We start from the raw sequence: 17238 nt of genomic DNA, 5'->3' as shown, positions 1-17238 counted from the left end.
TGCTGGCCCTTAACGGGGCCCCAGGCCCTGTCAGAGACCAGCAAAAAAGCTGGGGGGCCTGCCAGCGCTGGAGGGCCCCCTGGAGGACCCCAGCGACGGCACCAGGCCTCCCAGAGGCCCCCTGCTGCCCTCGGAGCCCTCCTGGAGGGCCCCAGCGATGGCACTGGGCCCCCCAGAGGCCCCCTGCCGCCCTCGGAGCCCTCCTGGAGGGCTCCGGAGACGGCAGCGGGCCTCCTAGAGGCCCGCCGCCGCTGCCGCCGCGGCCACCCATCGCAGCTTTTTGCCGCTCTGAGCGCCGCCATTTTGGGCGGCAAAATGGCGGCGCACATAGCGGCTTCTGGGGCTATGGGCGCCGCCATTTTGCCACCCAAAATGGCGGCGCCCAGACCGGCGAAAAGCCGTGGCGGGCGCGGCAGCGGCGGCAACAGCAGCCAGGGGCCAGTCGCCAGGCATTCGTGGGCCGCATCCAGCCCGCGGGCCGGAGGTTGCCGACCCCTGGGCTAGACCCTCACTGGTGGCAATCCAGCATCCCTATACCATAGAATAAATGTCCACATGCAAAGATATGCCATGCTATCCTCAAGCACAGTATGAACACTGCACAACACATGCCAGTGACTGAATGCTGTTGTGCACTGTGCAGTGTAAAATGCAATGTGCAATGCACAATGGAAATGAACAAAATTACTGTATGTGCAACTCTGCTTCTGTCAGTAGAATACATAAATTGCGCTACAGTGAATAATCCGTCCTGCATGTGCAGCACAACATTGCATGTGTATTTTACTAACAAGATGCCAACCAATGAGAACATCTTCTTCCAGGACCACTGAATGACCTCTGGGAGGTCATGGAAGATGCCTTTATCATTGCCTGTCTGGTTATAGGCATACAGCCAGATACTTCTCAGCCAGCTCCAACTCTCCCCAGCCCCTACATGGCTGCATTAGAAGCTGGAAGCATGAAGATGTACATTTTCAGAGGGTTTTGGTCACTGACCAAGAGCAGAGAATTCCAGTCTCCAATATGATCAAAGGTTGAGTATTCCAATCTCTAATATGACCATAGAAAGACATGCAACCAAAAGTTAGGCTTAATGCCTGTGTATGTCACCAACAGGATAGGACACTAGCCTAGATTTCAAGGAAGAACTTTTCTCAGGCTTACTTGGATATGCCAAGTACTGAACCTGGGACCTGGTATGTGCTCTGTGACTAAGGAACAGTATAGACTGTATGCAGAAGGTCCGAGATTCAGCTGTGGTCATCTCTAGTTACAATGACTGCACGTACCTCTCCCTAAGTCTGTGGAAGGTCAACAGGCAATATTGGGTTAGATGGGCTCAAAGGCCTGAATCCTTTGTAAGTCCACTGATTAAATGGGCTTACTCTATTTAGGACTTGCAATAAGATTCAAGCCATCATCTGGCCTAGTTCTCCTGTTCAGTGCTTCATATTTAACCCACTGGCAGGGAAGCAGCTGGATAACCCAGGCACATGTGGTCAACATGAAGAGGGAGGGAGAAGTGTGTAGTGTTCCAAGGAGTGGGATGGGGAAAGGCTGCCCAGCTTTGCAAATAAGTTATAACTTTTGGTGTGGCTGGAAACCTTTTATCCAACACAACTTTTTTGTGTGGCTGGAAACAAAACCTGAAAGGAACAGGTTGCCAAGAAGGGGAGTAAGTAAATACTTACTCAGGGAATATTGCTGAACCTAGGTGCGAAAGTTCTTCATCTTCAATGGTAAATCCATTGCAGTTAACCTGTAAAAAAAGGAAAGAGAAACAGAAACAATCAGGAGATAGAAATGGAAATCTGCTGGCTTGTTTAGTATCTAAAGGTAATTGACCCTACTCATCTGTGCCACTCTGATTAATCTGATTAGAATGCTGCTTATTCTTAATCAAGTCTTAACACTGAGCTACTAGCTTTATAAGAAGGGAGGTCAGAATTTATTTACAATCTAATTCTCTTGTGGAAGATTAAGGATAAGACTGCTGAACTGAATCACAAAAGATAGTATCCACATCCAAGAGTAGGTGTGTGTGTTTGTGGTGGTTTTCCTAAAGACTCTTTAAGACACAGAGGTCTGAATGATGAAAAATGAGTTTAAAAAAAAACACCAAAAGTCCCAGCTTGGTCTCAATCAATATTTTAATGGGTTTTTTTCCTCACCATGATTTTTTTTAAAGTGCTTAAAATACAATAAACTCTCTATTATAATCACATCCTTTTTGAGAGAGGAATTAAGCTCCATTTAGCTGAAGGAAACATTTGGAGAAAATAAGATGACTAAAGAAGCTAAGAAAAATGATAACTAAATAGAGGCTGTTGCATTATGGATATATCATGACATGACGTGACTCATTGGGAAAGGCAATAATACTTGAGAAAGTGGAAGTCAGTAGGAAAAGAGGGAGACCCCATTATAGGTGGACTGATTCAGTCAAGGAAGCCACAGCTCTTAGTTTGCGAGACTTCAGCAGTGCACTTGGAAGCCTCACATTCATAGGGTCACCAAAAGTCAAAGCTAACAATGATAAATAACAACAGCATCAATAGTCACTAAGAGGTACCAGACATAATGTGTTTGTCAAGACTTCTATTTTGAGAGTTACTAGGATGCGTGCAACCGAGAATTTTTGGGGAGGTGGGGGTGACATATTTTGCATCTTTATTTATCTACTTATTTAGTGAACTCCACTTCCAGCATAGACAAGGAGGCAGAACAGTTTATTGGAAAATTGAATGTCCCAAAGCTGACTTCTGCAAGCAGCCTACTCAACAAAACAAAGCATTTTCCACCCATCTTACCTGAGCAAAAAGGACCACAAGAGCTGCATTATCTGGATATTCTATATGTTTTGAATAAAAGTGATGGAGAGCAGAAATATCATTCTGAATCAGCTCCTTCTTTTCATTGTCCAGCTTATCAAGATCTGCAAAAGAAAATAAATCTTTCTTCAATACAAGGACCACTTCCACTTCGCTTGTTAACTCAATTAAGTCAACTGCAAGATAGGTGATATTCTATGAAAGGAAATCAAGCATAAGAATACTTGTTTGAACAAGCAATGGGTGTCATTCACTCTTCCCCAGGACTTTTGGAAATGAATGATACAAGCTAACATGACAATTGAAACATTTTTGCCCATTTGTTATGTAGATAATTTCACCTTTTCAGATAGGCAATTCCACTGGATTTATAAACAGATTAAATTAGCTTTTTTGCTCCATAGACTAACATTGAGTTAATGTTTGCTTTCAAACTGGTAACATTATAACCTTGATAACTGTTCACCAACAGCAACTACAATTTACATATTCACAAGGTAAACAACTCGTTAAATGACTCAAAAAACTGGCTGGCTATTCTCCCTTATATATTTCCTTTTGTGCAGCAAACTGATGTTTGTTTGACACCTCTCTTTCTTAAGTATATTTGTTATCCAGAAACAATTAGGGAGCTGTATCAGAGCTTGAAAATATTAATTTTTGGTACTGTAACTCCTAGTATTCTCCATGCTGACTGGAGAATTTTGGAACCTACAATCAAAAAAAATAATAATAAAATTTCCAAACTCTGTGTTACAACTGTGCTTGTTCATAAATAGGTTCATACTACAGACTTTTAGGAAGGTATAGCATAGTACGGTATAATTTCCTCTTGAACAGCCGCCTCAGTTATGTGACATTTATTTATTTATTCAGTTTATATAGAATAAATGGCATTACAGTCAGCCCTTCTTATCCATGGATTTTATCCATGAATTTGAGCATCCATGGCTTGAAAATATTCCAGAAAAGTATACATTCCAAATAACAAAAAATTTTATATAAGGGACACCATTTTGTTGTGCTATTATATATAATGGGACTTGAGCATCCACAGATTTTGTTATCCACGGGGAGTCCTGGAACCAAACTGCACCAGATAACAAGGGTCCACTGCATTACATTGTGAGGCATGTTCAACTTATTCAGAGATAACATTCACCGTTTACGTTCTGGGCTTCTCAACTACTGCAAGCTGCCACGTTAATATTGGTTATGTGTCCCTCACATTATTTTAACCAGGATTGCAGCAATTTAATTTAAACACACACACAAAGCACATGTACTTCTCTCAACAAAGTTCAAACTAGGCCTAATCTTACTTAACTTCTGAGATCAGTTGTGTTCACTTATCCTCCAAATGTCCTGAATTGGCAGGGACAGACAAAATTATTTTGTCATCCCACCTTTTCAGCTGCTTTTGAAATGACCCAGTTTCTCTCTCTTCCTCCCACTTTCCTCCTTTGTCCTTGGTTTAGGTCAATGCTGCAAACTGAATTCAATGCAAAAGTAGTTTGCATTCAATTCATTCATGGGAGGGGGGGCAATCTTGCCCTTCCCAGTAGTATTAATGTTTTTCCTCATTAATATCTTTTACCATCTTGGCCCCACTCTGATGTTGCTTGGTCACATATGACTCAGTTTTCATCTGTGAAATTTTGGAGGGTTTTGCTCTGAACACGTTGTTGTTGTTGTTGTTGTTGTTGTTGTCATTTTCTCAACTTATGGCAACCCTAAGGTGAACCTATCAGTGGGTTTTCTTGGCAAGACTTGTTCAATATTTGCCCTTACCTTCCTCTGAGCTGAGAAAGTATGACTTGCCTAAGTTCACTCTGCGGGTTTTCAGGGCCGAGTGTGATTTGAACCCTGGTTGTAGACTAATGATCAAACTAAATATCGTAAGATATGAGCTCAAAGAGAACTAGCATGGTGCAGTGGTCTGAGCATTGGACTATGACTCTGGAGACTAGGGTTCAAATCCCTGCTCAGCTATGGAAACCCACTGGGTGACCTTGATCAAGTCACACTCTCTCTGCCTCAGAGGAGGAGGGCAAAGGCAAACCATCTGTGAACAAATCTTGCCAGGAAAACCCGATGACAGAGTTGCTTTAAGGCTGCTATAAGTCAGAAAGAACATGAAACACACAACAATAATGTGTTTGGAGCAAAATGGTCAGGTCAGAGGAGGTGCCTTTATAGGATTTATTAACTCTGTAGTACATGTTTTACTGGGTGAACTGATTTTCCTCTTGGCAGCACCAAGCGAGAGAATGACACTGAGAGCAACACAAGAGAGTGATGCTGCTGTGTTGACAATTCTAGCATGCTTGGTCTTAACAGTTGCTCAGTTTCTAACTCTGCCCTGAGGGGGAAAGTAAGTTCTCTATCATACACAAACACACACACATACACACACACTCACTCACTCACTCACAATTGCCTCCTATCTTTCCCTCAGCTTACTGCTGGAGTGCAGAAATCATGGAGGACATGTCAGATTTGACTGGCAGTGACAGATATGCCACCAAACCCTGGAGGGCCCTGCAATTAGCCCCAAAGACACTGTCACTATCAAGCAACTGCACCATCTCTGACTTCATGCCCCCTGGTAACAACATTGGCTTTTTAAATTTTTATATTAGAATCCACAGAAGTCATCCTACTTGCCAGGAAATGCTACAGACAGAGACAATGTAATCAACGGGCTGGAATTCTAATTCTCTCTTTACCAAAGTTACAACAGATAATAGAATGGTTTGGAATGGGAGGCGGTTGGATGGGAAGGGAATGGATTGAGAGGTAAGTTTCCAAAACCTCCATCTTTCCCAAGGAGTTGTTTTCATTTAAACCAGAACTTTCCAGATGCAAGTCCCTGCAGCCCTAGCCAGCATGGTCACTGGTGAGGAATGCTGGGAGCTGCGATTCAACAACATTTGCGGTGTGTGTGTGTGTGGCTGCATGACTCGCTCCTTGCCCTGGATTCCAGAAAATGGTCCTTCAAGGACTTGAGAAGCCGTGCTAAGTAGGGTATGCCAAGGCTCAGTGGGGGTGTCTAATATGGAAGGGGAAAATAGTGAGAAAATGGGAGGAAACACCTTGCGCTCAGTTTATTGAATATGTTTCTGCTCCATTTCCTGCAAAATCCCATTCCATTTCCTTTTGCCCATAACCCACTCCATGGAACAGGACCTCCTGATCCAGCTGTTTCTAGGGGACAGCAGGGGAAAAAAGGGTTAGAAAGCAAGCTTCCAGAACATCCATCTTCCCCAGGTAGATGCCTCGATCCAACCCACAACACATAAAATGAGGTAGGTTCCACTGAAAGGTTGCTAAACACTTTCTGAGCAGCCCACAGAAAACTGTTGTAGTTTACCATTTATTTCTACTTACGGGACTCAAACTCTTTCACAGAGAGGAGTTTTTCCGACTCAGTTCTTCCCGTGTGTGTTTTCTAAAGAAAAAAAATACATGTTTTCAAAAATCCCCCATACATCTTGTTCGCAACAGTCTTTTCTAAAATACACACACCCCCTTTAAACCTTTGAAGGCTTCAGATAACTCAATGAACAGTCCTCCAAATTTAAAAGTGCTGACACCAGGCACCAGGTTAACCAGCCCTACATCCAGAACTCCTACCAAAATTTATACAAGCACATGCGTGTGCCACAGAACAAGTGATTTCAAAATTTGTCATTTAAGTGCAGACTTTCTGAAAGCAACTAAGAGTAGCAAGCAGTTCGAAGGCAGACTTTGCTTTGAGGAAAGTGAATAATCTCAATGTTGACAGAGTTCAAAAGCAACACTCCAGCACTGGCCTAAGGCCACTTCTTTGTAAGCTTGGCCATTAAATGCGGGTTTGCAGGTGGCCCAACAGCTGAGGTTCAGGGACTCTGGTTTGCATATTTAGCTTTCATATGCCATGTAGGGCTCCCTCCCACTTCCCTGCAAGCGATAAAAGCACAAATTTATTCCAATGACTTTTCATCATTAAACATCTAATTTTGTTTGTGAATCACCACTAGACTGTGCTTTAATTTTTAAAAAAAGGAAAAGAAAAGGAGCATGGGGGGAAGGGGAGAATCAGGCAGGGCCCCATCCCAGCAGGCCTTCAGAGTTCTCTCTCTATACTGCATCTGGGTCACCCTTATCACATAAGCGGTTCTCAAGTGTATAGATTTTCTTCAAAGACCACTATTTAGGGGAGTTAAGTTTTTTTTAATTGCAGAGGGAGAGAAATTGGAGCATTACAATGGAGTATGACGCAGTGACCTTGAAACTTGCCAATCCCACCTTGTCCCTCTGCAAACTGATTCTAAGGGGTTATTCAGACAGTGAAAATAATCTGGGTTGAATCTTTACTGTCCAGATGCACTTTGAAGGCATTCAATTAAGTTTTGAGGTGGGCTGCCAAAAAACCCACTTACCCAGGGATAATCAATATCAGTTTCCCCCCCCCCCCCCCAAGTTTTTAAAAAAAGATTCACATCATCTGCAGTGTGAATAACCAATGCAAATAGACCAGGGATAAACAGGGATAAAACTCTGCATGCCTTGAACATGTTTCAAATACATTTGCATTGTCAACTCCATCTTTATTCAAGTGCTGGCATGTGTGAGCACCTGAACACACACAGACAAACCCAGAATGTGTCAGTAAGATTATTCACATTGTCGTACTAAAAAAGAAACATGTCTCAATGACCCCTTAGATACACTTCCCACAAACTAGAATTTTGCATGGGAAGGGACGCTATGGGATCAGAACTATTCTTTTATTACCAGCCCTCCCTCAGCTGTTTCCCACTTTACAGAAATGGAGAGACCTCCTGTATAATGCAGAATAGCAGCAGCAAATGCAAGAGTGGATTCACTCACACACAGACACAGACACAGATACAGACACGTCACCAGATCCATAGGGTGTCCCTGAAGTCTCTTGATACCTTTTACACTCTGAAGCCATACTGGCTGAGGGATTCTATTTGCTGTAGTCAAGAACAGTAATTTTCCTATAATTTACTTCTCGTTGCTTGTCATTGCTGTCATTTATTTTATTTACTAACATATTTATATCCTTCCCTCCACTGAAGATTTCAGGGAAGTGTATGACAGAACAAACCTGGCCAATCTAAAAATGTTGAAAAGTAAAAATGATTTTTAAAGAATAAAAATATATTAAACCATTTAACAAGTAAAAAAGAAGATTAGAACTGGTTAAATGAGTTGAAAAATACTTAAAAACATGAACCAATTAAGCCCAAAGGCGTTTGAGATGAGCCTTATCTTTGCTTGGAGTGGAATAATGGCCATGGTAGTGCTAACCCAGGCCAAGGGGAAAGTATACCATAACTGAGGTATGACAGAAGAGAAGGGCCCTTCTGTGTCATCCCACAACATACTGCCCTGACTGACAAAGAAGAGAGCAGCCTGCCCTGATCTCCAGTTATGTACCTTCAAGTTGACTCCAACTTGCAGTGATCTCATCATAGGGTTTTATTTATGGGGGGCAATATTTTTTCAGAGGAGGTGTGCCATTGCCTTCCTCTAAGACTAAGAGAGTGTGAAAACCAGTGGGTTTTCATGATCGAGTGGGGACTTGAACACTGATTTCCCAGTCCAGTACTCCACTACACCACACTGGCTGTCTTTACTACTTGCCCCTGCTAGGAAATGTCCTCAGTTGCTGTTATTTGCTGTTGAGGTCAAAGCTTTATAACCTGTCCCTATTGTCATTCGGAAAACAAGGCTTTCTTTTTAAGTACTTTTTATTAAAGCAGCAATTTATCTAGTGTAACATGTAATACTGAGATCACATTTCAAAATTTAAATCTATTATTCTATATATTCCATCCAGACATATATAGAAGGCATATACATTTTATAGTCCCTGATATATCACCCATTTGTTGTTTACATACTGAAAATCTCTTGTATATAATATCCTGTAATATTACCTGTAATAACCATTTTCTTTTACATAAAATCTATTTTCATTGTAATGTATACCTTGTATTTGATTATGTATGCTTTCCAACTTCCTACCAGTATGTGCAAATCTTGCAAATTGTTCAGTTTCTCAAGTTTCTCTTATTTAATTTTTCAGTGTAACTTCTGTTCTTTATGTATTGCTAATGTTTTTCTGCCTTACTTGTTTTCAATGTTATGTTATAGTATATTTATGTCTTCTTGTTTTCCTGTTTTTTTTTTAAATAAACACCTTCCTCTTTAGGAAAACCTTTGCTATACTTTCTGAATAACTGACCCCAGTTGGTTTTTTATTGTTTATTTGTTTGCTTGCTGTTATTTAGTCTTCATTTTTGATATTATTTCATTGGTTGGATCCAAACTTGGTCATACTTGGGAGTCCATCCACTGACATTAAAAGCTCATTACATCAAGATCCCACTGATTTCACTGTGTCTGCTCCTAATATGATTATGTCTTGAACTAACTCATGTTTAAGCCACTTTAGATTCTATACAAGGGGAAAGGTGGGATATTGAACAAACAAACATTCTACTTGTTTACATATGCATTTATTCATTTATATTCCATCTTTCTCTCATTGTAGGCTGGGTGCATTTTGGCACTCTCAAAGTGATGCAATATCACATCTATCTGCCATGTTGACTGATTTTCTGCCGTTTTAATCCTTTTGTGTGAGTTTTGGGTTTTGAGTTGGTTTTTTTTTTATTTTTAGGGTTTGAAGGGAGTTAAGGGAAGGTAGCCATTGTATTGTTAGGTGGTTTGGGGAGATTTGTGGTTGCTTTAAGACAGAAAATTGTCCCAAAGCTACCCCCCTCAAAATTTAAATAGGGACTGGGGGTCTTCTGGGGGGGGGGCATCCAAGGGATGCACTTAGGGCTCTCAAGGGATGCATGCAGGCTGTGGGCTGCACTTTTGCTATACTATACTATAACCTACCTTGGGTCCTATACTGGTATGTAAATTAAGCAAACAGAAAGAAAACAAGAACATGGTAGACTGTAAAGTAAACTTTGTAGGAAGATGGTTCATGTAGAAGTTATCTGTTCATTAGCTTGTTCTTGTGCATCTTTAAAACACAAACAGAAATATTTGGTCCAAGCTCACCTGTTTGGCAAGAATCCTCGCGGTGAGTCTCACTGTCTCCGAGGGGTTCCAGTTCTGCCCAAACACACACATTGCAGAACATTCTAGCTTGTGCAGTGGCCAGTCCTGTTTCTGGAAGATTAAATATAGAACATAAAAAACCACACTATGGATTTGCATTTTGACAAAAGAGGATGCTGTATGCCCCACCCAAGTGTGGAGGTCAACCAAAATATGTTTCCTTTGAAATGATAAGATGACACTTGCTAGAAGCGAACTAAATGAACTAAACATGGAACCCAGCAGCTCAGGAAAGGCCCAAATGCCATTACTCTTGCCTCAGAGGGAGAGATGAAGAACAGGCAGGCACAGCTCCATCATGCCTAGGTCCAGAAGCAGATTAAAGGCCTCCCTCCATCCCAACTACCACAGCCCTGGTCTCGGAGGGAGAAAAGAAGCAGGCACAGCTCCACCATGTCTAGGCCCAGAAGCAGATGAAAGGCATTTCATCCATCTCAGCTGTCACTGCCTTGATCTTGGGGAGAGAGAAGAAGAGGCTCCACCATGCTTAGGCCCAGAAGCAGATGAAAAGCCCTCCATCCATCCCAACTGTAACTGCCCTGGCCTTGAAGGGAGAGACAAAGCGGCAGTATTTGCTGGACTTAACTGCCTCTCCCACTATCACCCCCTTTCCCTTGAGTGTCATGTTTTTAGCCTGAGGGCAGGAACTGAAGAATAAACAATTGTAAAGTACCCACGTAAAGCAACATGTACACTGATGGTGCTATATAAAATGAGGAGGAGGAGGAAGAGGACTTTTTGGCATGATGAAATTAGCTTAGACCTGAACTTTCAAGATAATGTAACTTTTTTAAAAAAAAATGCAGCATGTGTCTTGATGGAAGGAGGATAGATATGACTAGAACCAGAAATAAGAACTGGGCAGCTGTCAATTCTCAGACTAAACGTACAGTATAAGCCGAACATACAAAGTAGTTAATTCATCTTGAAGGCTCCTTTGCATGGCATTTGACCAAGTTAGTAGCCTTATCCACTCTAACTGGTCCTTTTGTTGAGCAAGTGTGCATCTTGTTGCATACGTACAAAGGACATCTATCCATACTTTTATTTCCTCCTCATCCATCACAGTCTTTATTGCTACTTTTTCAGCCCCAGAATATTTAAAGGACATCACAAACCAAATTCTGTGAAGAAAAAAAAAACCTGCATCAATATTTAGTGAATCTCTGGACACCTCTGCATTTGCAGCTTGCTCTGAAGACTTGGACAGCTGTTATGAAGAGAGACTGTGTCTCAATTATAGCCCAAATCCTTTGTTTGCAAAATATCCCAAGTGCTGACTTGAGCTTCTCCAAGTAAGGCCAGGAAATAGCCTTGTCTTAATCCTTGGGAACCAACTAATGCAAAAATAGCCTAAAACATTTTCATTAGACTATAGTCTTGCCCATGGAAATCCACTGCCTATCTTTGTGAATGTTATTGGGCTTGCTAGAGAATGGCATGGTTCAACAGAAAGACAATTGCCTATCTTTTATGACACTAACACTGCAGTCATATAGTCCTAGGAATGAATCATGGGAGGGAACGGATCTCATTGTCCAAGATTTCCTATGATGCTCAGTGATGCTCTAATCTCAGATTCCTCTTCTTAGACTTTCCAGCTACTACAGTGGCCTCTCCTACCTAGTCAGAATTTCATAGAGGGTATATAGGAACATGCTGGGGTGTAGTCATGGGCTGGGAGGCAGAGATCCCAAATCAAGGACCACTCAGTTCCCAATGGAATAGAATGTATGCATATTTCAGAATGCCTCTAGCTTAGTTCCTCTCACTGGATAGGTTATTCTTTCAGGAAATATCTCAAGGAAGCCCAGCAGAGGGAGAAATGAGCCATGCATTGGCTCCACTAATACCTCTGACCTGCTAACAAAAGCTCAGCAGGGAATGGATGGAATGGAACTTTTTGAAATAAGTCCTTTTGGGGGGAAATATATTTAATTGTGACTCAGACAACAGTTGCTATCCTGGACTATCTAACAAAGTTGTAATTTACTGAGTAGAGGGACTGGGTTAAGATATTTACAGCAATGCAGCATGACCATCAAAACACTCCCTTGATTCCAAACATGTCTATTGGCTGTGAACACACACACACACACAAACACACACACACATATATATTGCATCACCAGAATAGATTGTCTGCAGTATCATAAGTGCTAATGCTACAGTTTTGCCCTGTCACAACTTCTGTGACATTTTACCTAGCAATTTTTTAAAATAAATAAATAAATTGCAATTGGGAAAAAAACAGACAAAGTTGGGTAGAACTTTGGTAGAACTGGTGGTGGCCAAGAAATCAAAATGAACTGCAAAGTTGGCATTCTACAAGCAAAAATACTCCTGCTGAGAAACTGTACCAATCCCTTAAGTCACAGCATATGTACATATGTATGTATGCATGTATGTATGTAAAACTATAATGACATGAGAGTGGGCATATGGAATGGATCAGAAAATCTGATAGGCAAACAGAAATGTTACTATTATATTAAGATACTAACTATTATATTAAGATACCATATTAGATATCAAGAGATAAAATGCACAGACAATAGCATTCTCAACTATACTGGCAACATTAACTCAAGACAAACAAAATAGACTAGGAGTTGAATTCAGATGTTTTCCAGAAGTTGTTCAACTGCAATTCACCACTGACTATGCTGGTGAGGGCTGGTGGGACTTGCAGTCCACAACATCTGGAGAGCTGCATGATTCCCAGTCTTAGTCCATATATTTGTGTAGAGTTAATGCTTAGAGTTGATAATGTCCCTGACTTTCAATGCCTATTGTCTATTGGAAGTCAAAGGAATTATCAGCTCCAAGTAATCTTGCACTGAATAGTCACTCTAAAGCTGGCACTCGGAACCTGCAGGGTGGGGAGATATGTTGCCACATAAGCTTCATTTAACATCACACTGATAAAAAGGATTTAAAAAAAAAACACCTAAGCTTCAGTCTGAAAATCCTCCCAGGAAACTGGAATAAACATGTGCTCAAATTTAACTGAATCCTAAGTACTAAAGGTCATCATCTATAACACAGAATAAGTATGCTCAGTACAAATGCTGGTCATCCAAAAACCTAATTCACTGGAAGATATTGCCCAGCAATCTTCACTTATGTTTGCCAAATAAGCAATCGTAAGAAATTGAATAAAGCTGAAAAAATCAACTGAAAATTAATGGAAAAGGCTTGACTTCATGTCTACATTTCTGGATATATGTACGTGTGTGTATCTGTAAGAAAGAATTCTCACCAAACAGACTTGCCAAATAATAGCAAAGATTTCTAATCAAACATCTATCTGTTAATTGATGGGAGGAAGAAAATAACATTCTAAAAGGTAACATATAGACTTGTTTTGTAGCCCAAAGAGTGAGAAAGACCCCAGTTAAGAAAGATGCAAAAGTGACAATGCCAATATGTCCTTCCAACATTCTGTCCTGACCCTTTTATTCTTCAAGCATAGTTAATTAAAATTTTTCCTCAGGCAGAATCCGACTGAGTTATGTGAACTAGTAAGGTGGTTAAAGGGACAAGATATGGCTGAATTGTGCAAAACAAGATGAAAGCCAGGAACATTGCAGGAATGGGGGAGCCACGTCTGAGTACTACCTGGCATGGAAACACTCTGACAGAGGTCTTTTTAGTGATCACAGCAGGATCGCATTTAACATTCTTTTCCACAATTTCTCTAAGCTGTTTGATTGGTAACTGGCAGCATTGTTCTAGCCAACTCCCTAGTGCTGTATTAATGATAACAGTGTAGATTCAAGGGAAGGGGGGGCACTACACCAGCTATATTTCTCTCTGATTTAAAGACAGCAGCTGAAAACTTCTAGAAAGGAAGTTTGCGAGGACACCTGCTTTTAAAAAAATGAAGTCAAAACATTGAAGTAAACTACCTCCAATAAGCTCTTCAGGATGGATCCCATCAGCTATGGATATGATGTAAGGAAGCCTATGGGATTCTTTTTTAAAAAAAAAAAAGCAAAGAAAAAAGCAAAGTCCTCAATAGCTGATTACTTTGAAAGAGACTGGGGAACAAAATCTCCCATGGAAAGGCCTCAAAGTCACATCAGCCATACTGGGCAGATCTACACAGAGTGAGCAAGTCAAGGGCAAAAGGAACACACATCCTTTCATATATTTTTTTAAAAACAAATCTGGTTGATGACATGCCGAAGCTATGGTTGGGGAACATGATGTCCTTGGTTCAACATGAGCACTGTTCATAAAGTGATGTTCAAATGGGACAGATGCTATCAAACCAAGAAAGTGAATGGAAGCGATCAATTCGCTTTTACAATGAACTTCTTCCTGATTCCCCCAGTTTAGTGTTTCCAAATTGTGTTGACAACATATTTGTGTAGGCATGAAGACCAGCAGCGCACTTTGGAATATGAAATGTAAAACTCTTACCTTTGTCAAGGTCAGTTCACATTTGATTGTTCTTCACATTTCACCCTAAGATAATAGGCCTGTTTTTGTTGTTTAAATAACACTTTTCTAGATTACTAGATTCAAAATGTAAGTGTTTACTTATGCTTTTTATCAGAGGCAAGTGATATTCTGGCATTCCCCCTTCCCCTGCTTTTGCTCCAAGAAGAGACAGAAATTTTATTGAATGGCCATGGCAGGAATTAAATTCAATGGGTGTTTTCATGATCTCTTCTGCATATTTCTATTCTGTTTGTAAAGTAAAAACTACCCACACTGTGTGTCAAAATGGCCATTTGAGAAACAAATAATACCACTACTCATACAAAACAGCTGGGAAATATTGGGAAGGAAACCCTTCTTTTACTATTTTACCCCACACTATTTTCAAATGTTAGGTGGGGAGATCAATGAAGAGATACACCCACTATATGTATCTGTAAGGGTAAAGGTAAAGGTATTCCCTGTTGATAAGATAGTCAAGTTGTGTCCAACCACAGGGGATGGTGCTCATCTCCATTACTAAGCCAAAGAGCCAGCGTTGTCACAGACTACTCTGTGATCATGTGGCCTTCCCACCAGAGTGGCACCTATTTATCTATTTGCATTTGCATGCTTTCGAACTGCTAGGTTGGCAGAAGCTGCGACTAGTGACAGGAACTCACCCCATCATGCAACACCTGGGCCTTGAACTGCCAACCTGCCGATCTTGCAATCAACAGAGTCAGTGTCTTAACCACATGAGCCACTGCATCCCTGTAGTGCCATATGTATCTGGCATTATCTTATTAAGAACTGAGTAGGCATTCCTCAGTTAACAGAGCTTGTAAGAATGAAACTCCTTTTTATTTGCCACCCCCCTTTTCTTCCTCATCCTCTGTCTAGCCCAAAGCTTGTTAGCAGCATCAGCAATAGGATGAAGAAAGAAGGTTGGAGGAATACAAGACTTCCAGTGTAAGGTTACAACAGAGTGCCTGCAGTAAACAATGCCTGAGAGAAAAAGTGTGATTCTACTTTAATCCATCCTACTGTAGCTGTGTGCATCTGCCTATAACAAGGAAGACAAACAGCAGCAGCCCCCAGAATTGTTTTCTTAGCATGTGTGTAGCGGAACTGGAAGAAAAGCAAATAATCCTGCTTCATGAGCTATTCCCAGCATGTTAAAGAGACGTACATCTATAACTTTGGCAACCAAAATGGAGTGGATACAAAAACTGGAGGCTAGTGAAAGAAAAATAATAATAATCCCTGGATTCTTTTTGGAAAAAGCTTTCAAGTGGTCTCTGTTGCTTTTTGATTCGCCAGCTGCGTCCCTTCCTGGACCGGGGGCACCTTGAAACAGTAGTACATGCTCTGGTAACCTCTCATTTGGACTTCTGCAATGCGTTCTACATGGGGCAGCCCTTATACCATACCCGGAAGCTACAACTAGTGCAGAATATGGCAGCCAGGCTGGTTACTGGCATATCCAGAGCCAGACACATAACACCAGTGCTTAAAGATCTGCACTGGCTGCCTATTCGCTTCCGGGCGCAATACAAGGTGCTGGTTATCACCTATAAAGCCCTAAATGGCTTGGGCCCAGGATACCTTGAGGACCACCTCTCCCCATACAATCTGCCCTGCACTCTCAGAACATCTGGGCAGCAGCTATTGAGGGTTCCAGGGGCCAGACTAGCCTCCACGTCTAGGAGAGCTTTCACCATCTTGGCCCCGACCCTCTGGAACTCCCTGCCCATTGAGCTCCGCTCGGCCACCTCCCTGGCCCAGTTTAAAAAGGGTCTTAAGACTTTCTTGTTCAAATCAGCATTCCCTGATACAGGCCCCAATTAGTTCTTCCCCCCCTCTCTATGTCAGTAGTGGCAAGCTGGCTAGAATGTTTTTAATGTAATTGTAATTTTAATGTAATTTGGAATTGTAATTGTTGATTGTAATAGATGTTTTATAATGTTGTACACTGCCCTGGTTATTAGAAGGGTGGTATAGAAATAAAATTATTATTATTATTATTATTATTATTATTATTATTATTTACTGACTCTAGGCAGGCATCCAGAGGAGAGATGCCTTCCTTAGTCACTGTATCAGTCGGAGACATGGAGAGATACATCTGGGTGTCATCAGCGTAATAAATTCCTCACTTCAGAATGCCAGAAAAGGATGCCATACATCCTCAGCTACCCCTGAATTCCTTACAGACAGTAGCAAAAGCATTCTGTATCAATTTGCCAAATTGGAAAGAGAAACATTTGTAACATTCGCATTGTAGCATTCGCAAAGAAAAAAAGCCTCCTTCAAAGTGCCTTGTTGCTGGAAGTAAGGAAATGAAAGGGAAAGTGAACAGACAGGCAGGCACATTCTATCTATATATCTATCTACCTGTAGCAAAAAACATGCACATAGTCTGTCAAAAATAATTAAAAAAATAAAAAAGAGAGAGAAAGCTGCCTGGTGCGAGAGCGGAGACTTGCTCCATCCTGTGCCCTCCCTCTGACCTACCCTGAACTTGACCCTTCGTCCTGCTCTTTCCTTCTCCAGATTGCCCTCCATGGCCCCCTTCTTCCCCCCAGCTCCTTCATCCTCATCCTCCTCCTGCTCCTCCTCCGTCACCGATTCTCTTGGCACTCTTTGGCTCCTTTCGTCTCCTCCTGCTCTGTTAACCAGATTGCCCTCCATGGCCCCCTTCTTTCCCCCCTGGCTCCTTCATCCTCCTCCTCCTCCTCCGTCACTCTTGCCACCCTTTCTCCAGTTCTGCCCTCTGCCCTCCCTCTGACCTAAACCCCTCCTCTGTACTTGACCCGATCAT

The 17238-nt window shown here is 41.6% G+C and overlaps 1 protein-coding gene across 2 annotated transcripts in view; it reads right to left on the bottom strand.

Annotated features, from left to right (window-relative positions):
* The window catches only part of LOC149310608 (N-lysine methyltransferase SMYD2), a 65662-nt gene that overhangs the window by 26962 nt on the left and 21462 nt on the right, over positions 1–17238 (bottom strand). For both annotated transcript variants that reach the window (XR_016281689.1, XM_089529296.1), the window contains exons 3-6: positions 9927–10037; positions 6225–6285; positions 2814–2938; positions 1695–1762 (exon numbers count right to left, since the gene is read on the bottom strand). Coding sequence is in view for 1 of the 2 variants with exons in the window: in XM_089529296.1 (XP_089385422.1) it covers positions 1695–1762; positions 2814–2938; positions 6225–6285; positions 9927–10037 (365 nt within the window). In the remaining variant the exon portion in view is untranslated. The remainder of the gene's footprint in view (positions 1–1694; positions 1763–2813; positions 2939–6224; positions 6286–9926; positions 10038–17238) is intronic.

The sequence above is a fragment of the Sceloporus occidentalis genome, unplaced genomic scaffold (assembly GCF_023333645.1).
Source record: "Sceloporus occidentalis isolate IW3139 unplaced genomic scaffold, rSceOcc1.0.p SCAF_6, whole genome shotgun sequence".
Lineage (NCBI taxonomy): Eukaryota > Metazoa > Chordata > Lepidosauria > Squamata > Phrynosomatidae > Sceloporus > Sceloporus occidentalis.
Note: the sequence above shows the minus strand (reverse complement) of the source record. Positions and strands in the feature narration are given on the sequence as shown.